This window comes from Chamaea fasciata, unplaced genomic scaffold (genome assembly GCF_029207755.1).
Source record: "Chamaea fasciata isolate MVZ Bird 193981 ecotype frontalis unplaced genomic scaffold, bChaFas1.0.hap1 SCAF_22, whole genome shotgun sequence".
Taxonomy (NCBI): Eukaryota; Metazoa; Chordata; class Aves; order Passeriformes; family Sylviidae; genus Chamaea; species Chamaea fasciata.
Genome location: NW_027094107.1, coordinates 8,827,230 through 8,844,638, shown reverse-complemented (window position 1 = coordinate 8,844,638; position 17,409 = coordinate 8,827,230). Strand labels below are relative to the sequence as shown.

Genomic DNA, 17,409 nt, shown 5'->3' with positions numbered 1-17,409 from the left:
TACTCTGGAGATACTAAATCTTAATGATTCTTTGCAAGCAATTACCCTGGGTTAAGTAAAACACTATGGTACTTTTCGATGATATTGACACACGGTAATTAATATGAGTCAATTACAAGCCAGGAGAGCACTAAGTAAAAAGTCAAGGCTACAGTATCATTTTTGGAGTTTAAGGCATCATTGGTCAGTGTTCAAGGTCCTTAAACTTGTATTTTGTGGTGAGAGGGTCTGTTTCCTCATTGAAAAAGAAGAGTGTTGTGTCTTCAGTGTGGGTGAATTCTCACTAACTGATATTATCAAACTGTGCTGAATATCACATCAGCGCTGTGACGTACCTCGGGAGATTTTCCACACTTGGCTGAAAATACCTTTGCTTTAGCAGCAATTTAATTAAAGCTTAAAAACCCCCCAGATGCACTTAGATGTACAAATATCTCCTCCCTGGGGAAAGAAGTGCAGGCTGCTGTCCACAATGCTACCAGGAAAATACACACAGCACCCACCCCTGCGGGTGGGATGCAGTCGGAGCCTCTGCCTTTCAAATGGTAATTTTTCAGACAAGCACAGAGCATGGAAATGCCGAGTCACCTCTGAAATGTGTCTTTTCATATTCACTGAGCTTTACAGAAAGAGAGAAAAAGAGTTTAGCTTTGTTTCTGGGTTTAGTTGAACTGAGCAGGTATTTGGCTGTGCAAAAAAGGCACCTGAAGACACACTCCTCACGGACTATCCTCGTGGACTTCCTTGCTCTTTCTTGAAGAAGTCCAAAATAAGCTTTTAAAATTACAGTGCTGCAATAAAATTCTGCTCTGTTGTAAAATATTTTTTTTATGACAAAGTATCGTTTAATTATCTATATTCAATTCCTTGTACAGCTCCCAATCTTGCCAACTAGGGTATTAATTCCCTCCTATGCTTTCTAAGCACAGTTTCCTCATAAGTCTAAAACAGGAGATAGATTCCTAATCACAGGTTTCTCTTGGCTTCAAGAAAGAAAAACTCTGAACAGCGTGGTGCCAATTACCTCCACAAAAATATACCCATATGCTTATTATTACTGATCCTGAAACAATCAATTTCCTTGTACTCCCCCGGTAAATGCCAGCATCAATAGGATGGCTGGCTTTTTAATCACATCACTACATATTAAAATGTTAACTCATAGCTGTGGGTCAGAAGTCAGTCAGACTTCTTGAAGAAATCTGACTTGCTGGTTTAGAAAGCGGATTGTCACTAAAAGATTAGTTTAAAACACATGCCTGCAAAGTCTGGAAAAGCATCCTGTGCTGCTGCACTGAGCTGGGAAAATGTGAGGGCACAGTACCTGACAGCAGCTGTTTATCCCTGTGAAATTACAACAGAGGCTTCAGGTTTACAGGCAGAGCATCACCTTTCCGTGGTATCCTGCTGCAGGAAAGGAGCTGCCTGCTTCCAAGCGCTCCTTTCCATCACTTCGAGATGGTTTCTCAGCTCCACGTACCTTTTTTTTCTGTTTTATCCGAAGCTTTCCCTCCGATTGGTGAGTAAGTAGTGTCCGTGGATTCTGCTCCTTTATTTCCTTTGCTAACTCCATTTTCATAGAGCTGCCCTTCCACGGGCTGTAGCTGCCAGGTTAAACCAAACAAGTGTACTGCTGCAAAAAAATGAAAACCAATTAATCGATGTCTCAACTACAGCACCTTCAGTGAGACTGTGAAAGAATGCCATGACCCACTTTCTGCAAAGTCAAGTGCTACTTTATCCTGTTAGTAATAAATCAGAGTTTCAAGGCGGCTAACGAGCAATTTACCACTTTACCTTAAAACCCAATGTTTAATTAGTTTCCACACTTTCTTCTGGAGCTCAGCCAGGTCAGGGTGAAGAATTTCTGCAGCAATTAATGGAATTATTTGCAACTAAAGGGATAACAGTTGAATAAATTCAATATTGTGAGCCAGATTCTAATGCTCTGTCAGTGCTGTCCCTCAGTTTTGACAGTCAAAGATCTCAGAATTTGTTGACAAAGACAGTGACACCAACTGAAACTTCTCCCCTTTCCAACCCAGTCTGAAGTGAGACTGTGCCCACTGCACTCTAAAGCCCTTTTATTGAGGTTAAACATCAGCAAAAACATTGACTCCAGACTTCATCTGGAATTGCACTGCAGATCAAAAGCTGGCTCTACATCTAAAATACATGCAATTATTTCACAACACAAATTAACAGAAATACAGCTGCTATTGATGAATGTACAAGGAAAACTACCAAATAATCCTTTTAAGGAGTTATAAACCATCTTTACTGCCATACACAGGGGCTGCCTGCTCCACTCCGCCTGCACAGCCTTCCGTGTTTTCTGCTTTCCCTTCTTTGTTTCTGGTCTGAGGCCTTGAAGGATGGTTGGATGAAGACAGCAACAGAGGGTTTTATTTTAGTGTAACCTGACAGTCCTGCAGTTGGTCCAGACCATTACCCAGGTCTGACTGAGAAGGGCAAATTATTCCAAGGAAAGGTTGCCTCAGCATGGAAGTGACTCAGCAGGGAGCACTGATGCCCCACTAGAATCTGGAGTTTGAGGCTGAGCCCCACTGAGGAGCTGAAATCGTCACATAAGGAGCAGAGCCCCAGCAGCAGCTCTCGAGCCACACGCAGCAATCTGCACTGAGCAGGCTCTGCCCACAGTGGGAGCCTGAAATGCAATCTATTTGCTCTTCTTGAACCATGCAGGAACCCCAGAGACTCCCAGGAGAGGTCAGTGTGATCTAGAAAGGGCCTTGCGTTAGGAAAGTACATGGTTTTATTCTGCACTTGTACATCCTTCAAGGAAAATATCTCAAAACGTGCAGGAACCTTGGAGTCCATCTCCCCTGTGTTTGGTCACAGGCCTCCCTTGCATGCTGAAAAGTCAAATTTAAAAATTCAGTGAAATCCCAAGCCTTGTGTGGATTCCTGTCAGGGCTTGGGAGAACCACCACAAGAATGCAAAGCTGCCAATCTCCAGTCATTAATTCCAGATCTGTGCACCCCAGGGTCACCCAGCTACAGATCCATGATGCAAATCAAGCAAATGAGAGCATTACCACTGAGCTAGTGAGGTGACAGTGAGTGTGAGAGATCTACTGCATCTCAAAGCACCGACCCACCCTCACATCTGGGCTCTGGAGACTGGGCAGCACAGACCCACCCCCAGAGGAGGGATCAGAAGTGAACTTTTAAGCTCTCTGGTGTCAGTGTGAGATCTCAAGCCTGGATTGCTCCGTATTCTGTGGTCTTGAAATCACCAAGGGACCGTGACAATACTTTGAACAGGGTCCTGCAGTCACATCACACGGAGTTAAGGCCTGAGTTTGAGATTCTTAGCGTGGGACAGATCACTGCCAGGCACAACAAAAAGCAGCCTTGACATCTCCAGAGTAAGTGCTTTGCTCCTGGCTTGAGCTTCTGCACGTTATTATTATTTAAAGAGTTATTAACAACAAAAGGGAACACAGTTCAATGAGACTGAGAGCTAATGAATGCACATTTCATTTATACTAATGCACAGAATTCTATAAACACTTGAAACAGATCACTAGAGGCAAAACACAACTGCACACATCAATAATAGGCTTTTAGCGGTGGTGGAATCCTGGCTATAATAGAGTTGCTTTCTCCCACTCTTCCCACTGTTGTTATTCATCTCCCAGGCCAGCATTTGCACGTGCTGCAGGTGACAAAGCTGCAGGAGCGCTGCAGCTCTCCCTTGCTGCACGGCTGTGCAACACTGCACACTGTGCATGCCGCCATCCCCTGCACAGCCCTGCCCTGGCCTTGTCTCCCCTCAGCCCGGGGAAGTGCTGTTGTTTGTACAGCCCGTGCCAAAGGCTGGCAGGCTGCAGCCCTCCCTGTAAGTGTGTTTGACAGTCGGCTCCCTCCTGGAACAGCCCCCGTGCCGCAGAGAGCAGCTCTGCCAGCTCGGGTGTCTCATCCCGGGGGGCGACACGGGCACCAGCCTGTGCTGGGCCACGGGCACAGCCCAGGGCTGCCCAGCAGAGCTCAGGGCTGGGAAACAGCATCCACTGAACTGGTGTGAACGACTCCTAACCCCGCAGAAACCCAGCCACCCTGCGAGCTTCAAATCATCCCGCTTTTCCTTCCGTTAATTACAGCTGCCGAGGAATTACCTCCAGATCCAGGTGTCACTCCGGGACTGGGCAGACCACAGACAATTCCTAGGGATGCCTTTTTCAGAGCTCAGGGCTGGGAAACAGCATCCACTGAACTGGTGTGAACGACTCCTAACTCCGCAGAAACCCAGCCACCCTGCGAGCTTCAAATCATCCCGCTTTTCCTTCCGTTAATTACAGCTGCCGAGGAATTACCTCCAGATCCAGGTGTCACTCCGGGACTGGGCAGACCACAGACAATTCCTAGGGATGCCTTTTTCAGCGGTTAACTACAGGGAACGACAGATGTTTATTTAGTAGACACAGAGCCCTCCCTCACCTCCTCGTTTTCTGTGATACTTCTCTTTTACCTAGTGTACACAAAAGTCCTACAGAGCTTTCTTCCTCCAACAGAGGTACGGCATGTTTTAAACACACAGTGATCGCGCCAAACAAGATTACATAAAACTTTCAAATCTCTCCAGTCTCTTCTGAAATAAATAGGCACGTACTGAATTTCATTAAAAAGCTCAAAAGAACTTCTCTTTGGAGTTATTCTCCCTTTGATTTTTTTTTTTCTGCCTTTTACAAGAAAAGGTAAAAGCGGATTTCTGGCTTTTACCAAAGGGGCACAGAAAACGCCGTGCAACCCGAGTGTGGGCACAAAGTCACGTCCCACAGCACAAATCCATTTGCAAGGCTCTCAGCTGTGTTTCCCCAGTGCAACGCCCAGGTGTAAGACCCCAGAGCACAGAACAACCAGGAGCTGATGCCATCGCTGTGTCTGACAGCACTGGGCTGGGTGAGAGGAGGGCGATTCACTTTGTGGTGGACGTCTCTGCCCTCTCCTAGAGTTCAGCCTCCTGCAGCACCCTTGGGGGCTGGCTGCATGACAGCCACCATTAGCACTGAGGATGCCTCCTCTGATGCAGCTCAGGCTCACACAGAGCAGCCTCTGAAGCCTGACGACTGCACTCACATTGCAGGAGAGGCAAAAGCCACTCCGGCCCTGCCTACCTGGCATCCCACAGAATGTCCGCAATCACACACCCTGTATTTTTCAGCCCCTGGAACACTGCAGGTACTGGTGGGGTGTGTGAGGTCACTGCCGAGCTGCTCCACTTTCAGGACTGGCAGGGAAATGGAGATAAGGAGATCGTGAGCTGGCATGATGGCAGAATTCCCATTTCTGCTGGGAGGGGCTGAGGTCAGCCAGCAGCAGCATCAGCCCCAGCTTCCATCGGCTGGCCTGACCACGGCTCTCCTCTGACACCTGATGCAACATCTTCCCTGCTGGGAGGAACTGCGCTCATCTGGAAAGATATTCTTTCTTGGCTAGCTTGAGCATCCAGGACAATGCCCTGTCAATAATTACATTATTACTGCACTCCGTGCAATCCATCAGTTGTACATTGCTTTCACTGAGGTGATCTGGAGGCAAAATCGATCTGAAGGCAAAATTTGACCCTCTTTCCATAACGTTGGGAGATAGGGCTTACATGATGGATACTACCATACCTAGATTTCATTTGTATTTTGTTAGCTAGCCCTTTTCAATTCAGAGTTTCTGATAAAATTCTAACACAAAAGTAGACACAGATTTTTTTTTTTTTTTTTTTTTTTTAACATGCATTGTGGATGTTATGGCAGAAAGTAAATTTGGGGAGTCTGTAGTCAGTGTATTTGAGGAGACTGGAGGATGCCACAGGACTAAAATGAACCTAATTTCTTCCTCAGCCTCCCTGCCCTGGCCAGGCCACACAGTGGAGCTGTGCAGGGTAATTTTAAATGACCTCTCTCTCTCCAGTACAGAAGATCCCAGTCAGAGTACAGAGCTTTTCTTAGCTGAATTATTATACTTCTTAGCTAAAAAAATAATTATTAGGTATAAAACAGATCTCTTGGAGAAAAAGAAATATTAAAGGCCTACATGATCTAACCTTTCTATAAATTTCTTTCATGGAATCTCTCAGCAAAGAGATGAAAAATGAGTGTAACTTTATGCTGCCTAAGGGATTTTCCCTACTCAGAGGCAGGTTTTTGTTGCCTCACTTCACTGCTGTAAGTGAAACCAGTGGGGCTGTGCTCAGAACACAAACCCGGGTCTTTGCCTCTGAAATAACTGACCACGTCACTTCTTTTGTCCACCATTTAAACACAACAAACTGACAGTCCCAGACTGAGCACCTCAGCCCCCACAGTTCTGCCGCACACTCAACAAATACCCACAAAGCTACAAGCAAGTCTTTTTCGGAGCTGGCTTTGCAAACTGGACGAGCCTGCCATCTGCTAGGAAGCCAGTGATCTAATTGAATTTATTCTTATCCACCTTCTGTGGGAGCACAGCTCGTCAGCTCCGGTGTTTGGCACAGTGTGAATCGGAGCCTTGGCCCCAGGGTCCTGTGCAGTGGGGACCGACCACCTGCGAGATCAACTCCAAAGGACAACAATTCCCGCAGATGTGGAGCCCCTCCAAACTGCTGACCTGCACTGAAGGCTCCTGTTCAGCCTCCTCTGCTGTTTGACAGGATCCCAGCAGGTCATCCCCAGAGCTCAGAGGAGCTGGTACAGAACGTGCATCAGCAGCTGACTCCTCCCTGCACCTGCTCCGAGTGCCAGAAAACGGTTTGTTTCTGTAACTGCGAGCAGGTTCTGCTTATAAAGCTGGATTTCACTGTGGCATGAAGCCACAGATGCATCAGTGTCTCTGTTCCAGTTAAGGTGAATTAATTAATGAGAAAAATACCCGGACACAGGAGCCACAATCAGTGTTCTGATCCTGACCTTTAGGAGAGGTGATCTTCTGTAAGCTCATTTTACAAATAAAATACTATTCCGTTCTGCTGTAAACAGATTTCAGAATTTGAGACTTTTAGTATTCGATTCGGTCTTCAGAATATATTTTTTAAAAAATCCATATCAAAGTGGTAAATTGTTTTGGTCCTCTCAGGCATTTAATGAAATAAGGGCTTGCTCCACGTATTTGTTACAGCCATCTGAACTCTCAGCACTCTTCTCTTTCTCAAGAAGTTCTCTCTTTATCCCTAACATATTTTCATTCCTGAAAATACAAATAGCCCCATCTCCTGCAATCCTCCTAGAGGGATGCTGGTTTCATTTCTCATTGCCGAGCCATGTTTTATATTTAGGAACAAACAAAACCTTGTCTTGGGCAACAGTAAATGCTTCTCCTCTGAACACTTATATGTAATATAAATATTATATAAATATAGTATTTGTGGCATATCAAGCTCCTCAGTAAGAGCCAGGATCCAGGAGAGCAGACACCACAACTCCCAGCTGAGAGACGCTGCTGTATCTGTGTCAGTGAGAGCTCTCCAACGGCATTTCAGGGCTGCTCATCTGTATCACAACATTTTCACAACCCTCCAACACCCCGCACTCTTTACCCAGCCCGTTATATCCTTCAGCGTGCAGCAGTTCATCTTCCCCTTGATCCCTCTCTGCATAATTCCTTTCCCGCTGCTGTTACACGGTGTCTAAACCAAAGTTATAAATCCATGCATGAGATACATCTGTCCTTAAAACCTGGCCTGGCCTTTGCCAGTGCTGAAAGCATCACTCCTCTCCTTGGACATGCAGCGAGAAATGCCAGGTCACAGTGCCAGGCAGCACAGAGGATCTCATTTCCTTACCCTCCTGGTGAATGTAATTTAAAACCCAACACCCACCTCCAGAGCCTGCTCATAAATAGTGAGAGTATCATGAGGGATAGGGACGACTCCACATCCATACCTGAGAATCCATTTGTATATAGAACAGTCATTTCATAGTCAGGGATGGCGAAATCCAAGAACATGAGATGCCATTTTCAGAGGCACCGAACATTTGCATCACCTGCTGAAATCAATAGGAACAGCAGGAGTGTGGCACCTTTGATCAATGGCACCAGTGATCTGCAAGTCCAAATCAGCTGATAAAACCTTAAAGTATCATGGAAGAAAAATCCTGCTCACTAATGGGCTAAAAAAAACCTACTAAATGAGCAGCCAGAGCACCCACTGTACTGGGCTTAAGGGAAATGAGGTGGTGTGGAAAAAAACCAAAAGAAATACCGTATTTCTTATTCTATCTCTTATATTTGCCTCATTTACTCTTAAATTTTTTGGCAAGACTGAGGCAGAGCAGGAGCTGCTGGTGGAGCTGCTGCAGCCCCTCATGCTGCAGAGGCACCAGTGTCACCTCGCTGTGTCCCACTCTGGGGACAAATTCAACATCCCTGCCCCCCATTCCCAGGATCCACATGGGGAAAACTGAAAAGGAAAAATAAAAGTACGGATGACTTTTTCCACAGAAAATAATTCAAGGCATTTACAATTACATCTCCAGCAGTCTGAAGGCCAAACATGCACTTTATGAAATAAGGGGTTTTTTGGAGTAACTGCTATGACTTTAGAACCTATTCACAGAAATTACTCCCGTTGAAGTGAAAATATGTGTTTTTCTTGATAAACTAAAGATTTTCAATAAATCTGCTGTTACACAACCACCAACAGTGTTCTGTAATTTCCTTACTGTCCATAAAATAGTCAAATTTATTTCAGCAAGGCCAAATAGTAAACACAGTGATTATAGGCCAAAAGAGGATTAATGGAGAAACGGTGTTTTTTTTTTTAACTGAGTAGCAGTTCAAAGGAGAGAAAATACAGAAGAATTACATGTTCTTATGTAAAAGCCTTGCTATTGAGTCTCACTGATAAGAGGGAAAGGCTGAAAATATAAAAGAACAAAAACATTTTGCTAGTTTACCTTTAGACTGAAAAGAAATCGCAGCTCAGAGGACTCTGGCACAGGTCTCAGCTCATTACAGATATAAGAGCCACTTGTAAATTTTCATCTGGAATGCGCCTCATGTCTCCAAGACTTTGGAGATGTTCTCACTTGAGGCTGAGATTTGGGCATCTTTTTAAAAGTAACGTGGAGCTCAAGCTTTAAAAGGCAGTGAAAAACACTTGAAAAAGAACATTTAAGTTCTTGGACGAGGAGAAGAATAAGCCTGATGGTAAATTCTGATCAACACTCATTTGGCCTGAAATTGTGGTTCACGGAAAGTCAATGCAGGCTGTGCCAGATAATAACACGATGAAAACGATTTTGCCTTTTAAAAGTCTCCCTTATTTTTCCAGTCACAACTGCTGAGCTGATCACAGGTTTAAGTTTGGTGCTGAAACTAAAACGAGTTTTGTTTTAAGAAGTGGGCCCATGTCTGCAGAGATCGCTCAGACACAACTTCCTCTGCCTTGAAGAAAACCTGATGGAGAGAGGGACCAGAATCACGGTGAGCAAGGAGAAAACACTTGGGGGAGTGAATTCCAGCCTCAGAGTGTTACACCCAGGCTGAATTTCTATATTCAACTACTCCTTTAAAACATTCACGTTTAAATTTCTGATGTGAAAAGATATGCAAATATGCAAGCCCACAGAGCCAGTGAACTCTGGAAACAGTTTACTGCTATGAATCAAACCCAGCAAAAGGGAAAGAACTGAGCTACCTGAGTCATAAGGAGAGACCATAAACTTATTTAAATATTTAACCAACCAGAGATGGGCAGAAGGAATATTCACTTGGAACAGGCTGACTAATACTACCTGAGTCTGCAGGGAAGCTAATGCAACCCAAACATTTCTGGGGAGAACAAAAGCCAGTAATTGCATCCTGAAAATTTTTCTGAATTAGAACTCCTGGTTCAAAATTTTTTTTTCCATAGAAAACATTAATAGAAATAGTAATAATTTATAAAATGCAGAGACATCTCCATTTTACCTGCTTCTGCCTAACTAAAGGAAACACGCTCCACCCCTGTGCTGCCAAGACACGACAAACAGACACATCCACAGGAGAGTCACTGGTGACCAGGAGTGCTTCCAGCCTTCCCAGCCTGCTGACACAGAGCAGAATATCCCTGGAAAGTCACAGAAATTGCAGGGGCAGACTGAAACCTAAACAGGGATGAAAGGGGCAGTGCTTCATCCAGATAAAATCTAAATGGTGTGGGTGGGATGAAATGTGCCGCAAACAGATGAGGCTGCAGGAATGCTGCAGCCAGCCCTAAGCCAGGGCATATGCTCAGCAGCTGTTATGGAAATCTGCAATTAATGGAGCTTACAGGATCCTCAGGTGCTTTCAAATCATCAGGCACCAGAAATGCTCAAATCTGCTTTCCCATATGCATTAGGTGAGGATGTCAGGAAAAAAAAAATCCCTCCTGATGAGCATCTTGCTGACAATAACCCAAATTTTGTCTCTATGGGACCGAAGAAAGCCTCAGTGGGAAACCAGGAATTATTGAAATGTTAATAATTTTCACTACAGATACGTTTATTCAGAGAGTATAGAAAATCAGTGGCCATTTATCAGTATAGAGGTATCTGAACTTGTATCTCTGTCAAGTTTTACCAAGTACGAACTGCACTCTTTCAGGCAAACCTGGAATTATTCCCATTCAAGCTACAGGGCATCAGGAATACTCTGGCTCCTGCCACCTGGGAACTGCCATCTGAAACAAGTCTGAGGGTGTGGGCGAGACAGCAAAAGCAAATTAGGTTTCCCTGGTTTTGCGGAAGCCACAATCACATTCTTAAATTCTACACACAGAATGTTCTTTAATATTTGCAATTCAGCTTGAAAACCCAATGCAATAATTAAAGTTCAGGCTAAATGTTACGTAGGAAATCACAAAGAATGGCTCTCCCGTGTATGCTTGGAACCACACTGACTTCAAGCCACCTCCAGTACACCTGTCCTCCAAAAAAACCCCAAAAAACCAACCCAAAACCTGAGGAAGCCCTTCCCAGCTCCTCCGATAAACCTGTCCAATGTATTTTGCTAACAAAATGGCAAAGTTGGTACTAAGTAACCCATTTTTAAAGCAGAAATTCAATAAAGGGATAACAAAATCCATCTTGGACAACATGGTATAAAATTATTTTTAGAGCTGGTTGTCATTCTAGCAAATGACAGTATAGCAATATATGTATATATAACTCCTATAACCATTAGGAGGAAAGTCATGTAAGATTTTAAACGGAGATGAGACTGAAGAAATTAACTAAGGGTAGCAAGGCAAAACACAATTAAACATTACCAGTCTTTCCCAATGATTCTTTAAGAGCAGCAATGTTGTAATGTACGAAAATCAAACCTTCCAGAAAATATCACAGCAATTAAAATCAGCAGGAGTCCTCTGCTAGTATAAACACGGAGTCTTGAATAATATTTCTTTGTCTGCTAGGCAGCATCAAGGTCAACAGAGTAGAAAGTTAATGAGAATTCCATGCTCAGCCTTTGTCCAACCCAGTGTTTTGTCTGCCAGGATTCAAAGAGCACCCATGGCAAATACTGCGGGTAAAACCTGATTTGTGTCAGTGCAAAGGCAGCAGCAGCAGCACAGAGCAGAGCAGGTGGAAGGAGCAGAGGAAAGGTCGGGGCTTACCAATGACATAGGCCAGCAGCAGGGCCAGGGTCACGGTGATGGCAGTGGCACTCAGAGCTGTGCACTTCCAGTTGCAGCACCTGTAAGGTTTGTTAAAAGTGAAGGCAGGTCTGGAAAAGGTGCTCCTAGGGAGAGGCCTGGGAGGTGGAGAGTAAACAGTGTTGGAGGTTAAGGGATAGTTCTGACTGGCTGCGCTGAAGATAGCTGAGGACCCAGATCCATGCTTAAACAGGAAATGCCTACAAAGAGAAGACAGAGAAGGATGAGAAACCACTCCGGGAGGTACAGAGCAAAAGGAACTGTACAAGCACTGCACAGTGAATACTGCATACAGAAAGGATCGGACAGGAAAATGTGTGTTTGCCCTCTGCAAGGTTTTTAACCACGCCACGGGATGTCCAGCAACATCTCAGTGAAACAACAACACAGATAAATTCTAAGGTGATTTCCCTGAGGGAAGGTGGTTTCTCAGGTGAGGACTGGGATCCTCCAAGATCTATGTGAAACAACATAACACAGATAAATTCTACGCTGATTTCCCTGAGGGAAGGCTGTTCTCAGTAGAGGACTGGGATGCTCCAAGCTGAGCAGCCCTGTGTGCCTTGCCAGCAGTATCCCCTCCATCCACACCTACCTGGTTTACTCACCTGTCATACCCCCAAAATGCTACAGCCACTGCCACTGAGAACATTTTTTTTTTTTGCCATGGAATATAGGAAATTAAAAACAACAACAAAAAGAAAAGTGACTACTCAGTCGCCTGATTTACAAGGATAATCCATTCTGAAGAACTGTGGTTATTATACAGGTGAGCACAATTTCTTTACTGCTCTTAATTGAGCTATTTCAAGAGTGGTTTTTCTTCAAATGCTTTTGCCTGCCGCAGTGATTCTCAAACATGCTATGAAAGAATTCATCTGGAGACCTATTTCAGCATGCTCTGCAGGACTGATTGCCTTCAAGAGAAAGCAGCAAAGACTTACATTAGCACAGAAAATAAGGTACAGAAATTTGGCTTGCAGAACCAGCTCTGGTGCTGAAGTACTGAGCAGTTTTTTGGAGGAGGCAGGATGGTTTTTCAGGACTGGCAAGAGCTCTCCAAGAGAGTTTAGGAGAGGCTATTTCACATTAAACAACAACTTACTGCGATACGTGCTCAGAAATTGTGGCAAGAAGGGCTAGCTCAGGGCTGCCCACACCCAGCAGATATTCATTTGCAAACACCAGCTTTCTTTGGTCCTTCTTGCCTGTGTTTTATCTCAGGGAGCAAGCCTCCTCAGTGCCCTCTTTTCTGATGGGTGCACCCCCAAAACTCACGGCACAGCATGACCCAAAGGAGTTTGGAGCACCCTGGTGCTCCCCTGTCCAGGCTGAGACAGCGAGGGACAAGGTCCGGAATCCTCCCAAAGGCAAAAGCGCCTCCGAAAGGCACAGGATGAGTTTTGAAACGCACATCTGCATCAATCAGTGCCTGCTGGGAGGATTTCTTTGAGGAACACACAGCAGGACGCACAGGATCAAACACTCAAGGGTATGAAACGTTGTTCTGCTGTGACATTTGACTTCAGGAATATTGTAAATACATGTTCCTGAAATGGTAATTGCTGGAATGGTGCAGTGAGTGTGGTATTATGGATTTCCATTATAAGATTTTAAAAGAAAGGTTACGGTTTGCAAAATGCCAGATTATGGAAAATAAAAAGGTATTACAGAGCAGCTTTATCTTCCAAAGAGCCCTTTAGTTACATAGAAAAGCAAATGAGAAAACAGGTCAGCTTGCACTGCAGTTTACAGGGCCTGTGTATCAGGAGTCTTACGTCTAAACCACAAGAATTAAACTTGAGTATTAATTATTCTGCTCCATGATTATTACCCGAACGAGCTGCACTCAGACAAACCTTGACATCTGACCCTGAGCGCAGCACCCTGGCACTGCGTCACACAGCACATTTGGGTTTTCCTTCCCACTGTAGACACACACATTAGAAAGATGGCATTGCTCTCCACGTGGTAATGTCACCTAATTTTAGTTCAAAATATACCAACTCATAAACAGGGAAAGAATAAACCCAAATGAAGTAACAGAACTGTTTACAGGACTGTATAAACCCGCTTCCCTCCTATCAGGCTGTGAGAGCACAGCTGGTTGTTTTGGATTCCATGCTTTGTTGTCACACATGAAAGCTTTCGCAGGGATGGGAAGTTTTTTCTCAGTCAGCAGTTAATCACTTAGACTTTAGGAAAAAATGTCATGGCAAATTCCTATTGATATTCACGGAAACAGAAGCAGAATCACCACATAAAATAAGACACGTTATTAGATATAGGAATATACATGTGAGAAGTACGTATGCATATATACATATACACACACATATATAAAAATATTACAAATATATAAAGGTCAATTGTTCTCTACATACTTTAATTATTCAAGACATAATGACCAAAACTACTAATTAGATAACTTCTCATTAAAATTTTTGGGAAATGACAGCAGGAAGGTCTGATACTGGCAGTACTGATGGTCCTTTATGGTGCATGGCTCAGAGGAATCAGAGGTAAATGGAAGGAAATGCTGGACAGAAAATTGTTATCATTAAGGCTCTAACAACCAGGGATTCCTAAGCCAGGAGTAATTTCATTCAGCTCTCTGCTGGACACACGACTCCATCCACACAGAGCAGAGCTGACACTGCTCTCATTTGCAATAAAACTGAGATTCTGGAGCACTGGTACACTGAAACTGAGCGACAGTGAAGTAATGCTGAGAAAATGTTTGAAAACCCCAACTGTTTACAGCTTCCATTTCTGGGAGTGGATATTGAGCACCCGAAGACATTTCTATAGAATCTGAAAAACGCTGGTGGCACAAAGACAGATTTCCAAAGGCAGACTGTGGCTGTGCTCTCATAAACTCAGCTGACTCCTCATCTGTCTGAGCACACCACGGCTCCCCAAGGACGTCAGGACACGCTCAACTGTTGCTATCAATTCTATGAAATCAGCTTCTCTTTCTAAAGAGCAAAATAATAAAACCTGCAGTTCAAAAGTTGAGATGTGACTGCAGCCTGATGTGTGCTTTAATATTTGATCTAAGAGAAAAGCTGAGGCCTGTGGTGGTTTGGTGGTTTTTTTTTTTTCTGTGAACTGAGAACACAAGAAAAATCAGAGCATTTATAATGGTGATTGATAGCACCACTCCTTCCAAGTGGAGAAAAACTAACTGTTCACAAAAACATCAAAAACGTCCATAAAGAAGACGATAATACTCTCTTAAAAAGAGAAATATAGGACATAATCTGTAAGGTATTTGTTGGCGAAATAAAAGTCACTTAATATTATTACGCTGATAACTCCAATCCATAAATAAATATTAAAGGCTCAGTAACATTCACAAATAGAAGAGGCAGTTGGAAAGCTTTCCCTCTCTGAGGTAACCACAGCGTCTCTTTGGCTCTTCGTCCCCCTGCTCATCTCTACAAATGTATGTGCATCACACAGACATGTCTGATTATTCTGGGAGTGAAAAGGCAGAATTGCTTTCATTCTCCTCACAGCCCAGACCCTTTGTATTAACCTCTATTTACTGTTCTCTTTCAAAATTTTGGTTCAGTCTGTTTCTGGTTTTGCAAATGGAAACATGATTTCCTAGAAAGCTGAAAGGCTGCTTGCTCATTGGTGGCCATAAAGTCACAACACAGCTTCGCATCCCGTTATAACTTTGGATATCACCGCGTTATTCCAAACAGTGAGCAAGGAGTATCTGCGGTGGGATTGTTCAGGCCGCTATATTTAGCTGCCATAAAAACCCCTTACACAAACACTGTCCCGCGATTCCAGGGAGCCCACACAGAGCTTCTCTCAGGGAGAAAACACAACAGGGAGTACGAACAACTGAAACTGCCCTGCTGTCCTTAGAGACTGGACCTCAAACCACTCAAAGCAGGACCCTCAAGGGCCATTGCTGCTGACATGGAAGTTGTACTTCATTGCAGCTGACAAAATGTTTATATTTTTATTTCCACGAAAGACACCTTCATTCTCACGTTATTAAATTTAAGGTCATATTTACAGCTTTTATTTTCAGTTCATGGTCACATTGACAGTCTTCAATTTATCTTTTGGAATTCAGAAGAGAAATATTTTCAGATCTTTTCCGCTGCGCAGTGAGAACACATGGGACTCAATGAATTTAAAGCCCTTGTCATGTGTCTGTTTTTAATATGGTCAGCCTCCATACATGTTGATTTATTGTTTAATTAGGTAGAAAATGAGAAAATACAGGAGAAATGTCATAGCAGCAAATACTGGCCAACATAATTCGAAGAAAAGCTCATAAAGAAAGCCCCCTCTGCATTTATTCCTGGAATAGCCCCAAAAGCAGCGATTTATCTCAGGAGTGGGCTCCATTGGCAAAGGAGTTCCCAGTGAATTGCTCAAGCAGAAAGTGTCTCCCTGTTTGGGGGCTTGTGCTCATTAACACCTGGGAGCTGTAAAAGCTGCTCCCTTTGCTATGGAAACCTGGGACTGGGAGAAAATCAAGGCACAGGAAAGTGTTTTCTGAGTCTCTGCACTGGAGGCGAGACGCACAAAATCCACAAAATGCTCAAATGCTGAGACCAAGAAGAAGGATCAAACCTTGCAAGGGCTCACACTGAACTGAGTGGGAATTTCCAGATGCATCTTTGACCATTTTTGCTTTTAAAATCACTACAGCTTCCACGGAAAGGGACTATGCGCAGGGGTCTGTGAGCTGAAAGGCTATCAGTGGACTGATAGAAAAATTATTATGAGGTTGATTCAAGAGGAACAAAGCTAAACCATAGCACAGAATAAACCTCTTGCTTGTTGTCAAGATCTCCCCACATACCAAACAGAAATATCACCAAGTTATCTTCAGGAAGACAAATGCAGCTAATCATAGCTATACACCTTAAATAACTATAAATCACGGAAAGGAATGATTCCATCTACATGGCGATTCAAATACACTTCTGAACTCCGAAACTCTCCAAGTTTCCAAGTGTTTAGAGACCTGATCAAACTTGATTGAAATCTTGCTGAATTGTAACTAAAAATAACAACTGCCTTGAACCCCAAATACTCCTGTTATTCTTCCAGCACTTCAGAGTTTTATATAAATTAATGATAACTGAATGTCAGGTTTATGGTCTGGTAGCTCAGTGTCCCCGTAGAGGAGCTATTTCCATGGTGATCAGATGGTTTAAATGAAGCTGTCTCTGCACAGGACTGGCTCATTGCCAGGGCACTGAAGGGAGATTTCAGCCCATTCAGCACAGCGTTAACCTCACTGCCAGCACTGCTAAATGGGCTACAGGAACCGGCAAGAAATTGGATTTCAAAAAGGAAGGAACAAGCAAATATCTTAAATACTGATGCACAAAACGGGACTAAAAAACTCCCCTCTGGAACAAAATCAAAATTAACTAAATTCTGAAATTTAGACAGAAAAGTTAAAAATTCTGATGCTTTGGTAATCTGTGTCAAAACTTAACTCAAAGTGTGACCAATGGTTTATCCATGAGGGATCTGTAACAGGCTATAAGGAGGGTAAGAAAAATCTCAGGTAAAAATCCCTACTTAACATCTAGATTTGACTTCCTCTTTGGGGATTTGACTGAAATGGGAAAATAAATAGCAAACAGCAGGGGAAAAAAACCAAACAAACAAACAAAGAAAGCAAGATACGGAAACAAATACTGAGTTAACTAGAAGGGCATGGAGAAAACGAAAAACATTCCTTTGAGTTATCAGGGCTTAACACCTACTCCATAAAAAGTGGTTTGCTGTGTTCAGTTGGGGCTGTC

The 17,409-nt window shown here is 43.6% G+C and overlaps 1 protein-coding gene across 1 annotated transcript in view; it reads right to left on the bottom strand.

The window, feature by feature from the left end:
• Positions 1 to 17,409, bottom strand: part of TENM1 (teneurin transmembrane protein 1) — a 256,550-nt gene that overhangs the window by 108,809 nt on the left and 130,332 nt on the right. The window contains exons 5-6 of the mRNA XM_066202385.1: positions 11,579 to 11,817; positions 1,481 to 1,633 (exon numbers count right to left, since the gene is read on the bottom strand). Coding sequence (XP_066058482.1) covers positions 1,481 to 1,633; positions 11,579 to 11,817 — 392 coding nt within the window. The remainder of the gene's footprint in view (positions 1 to 1,480; positions 1,634 to 11,578; positions 11,818 to 17,409) is intronic.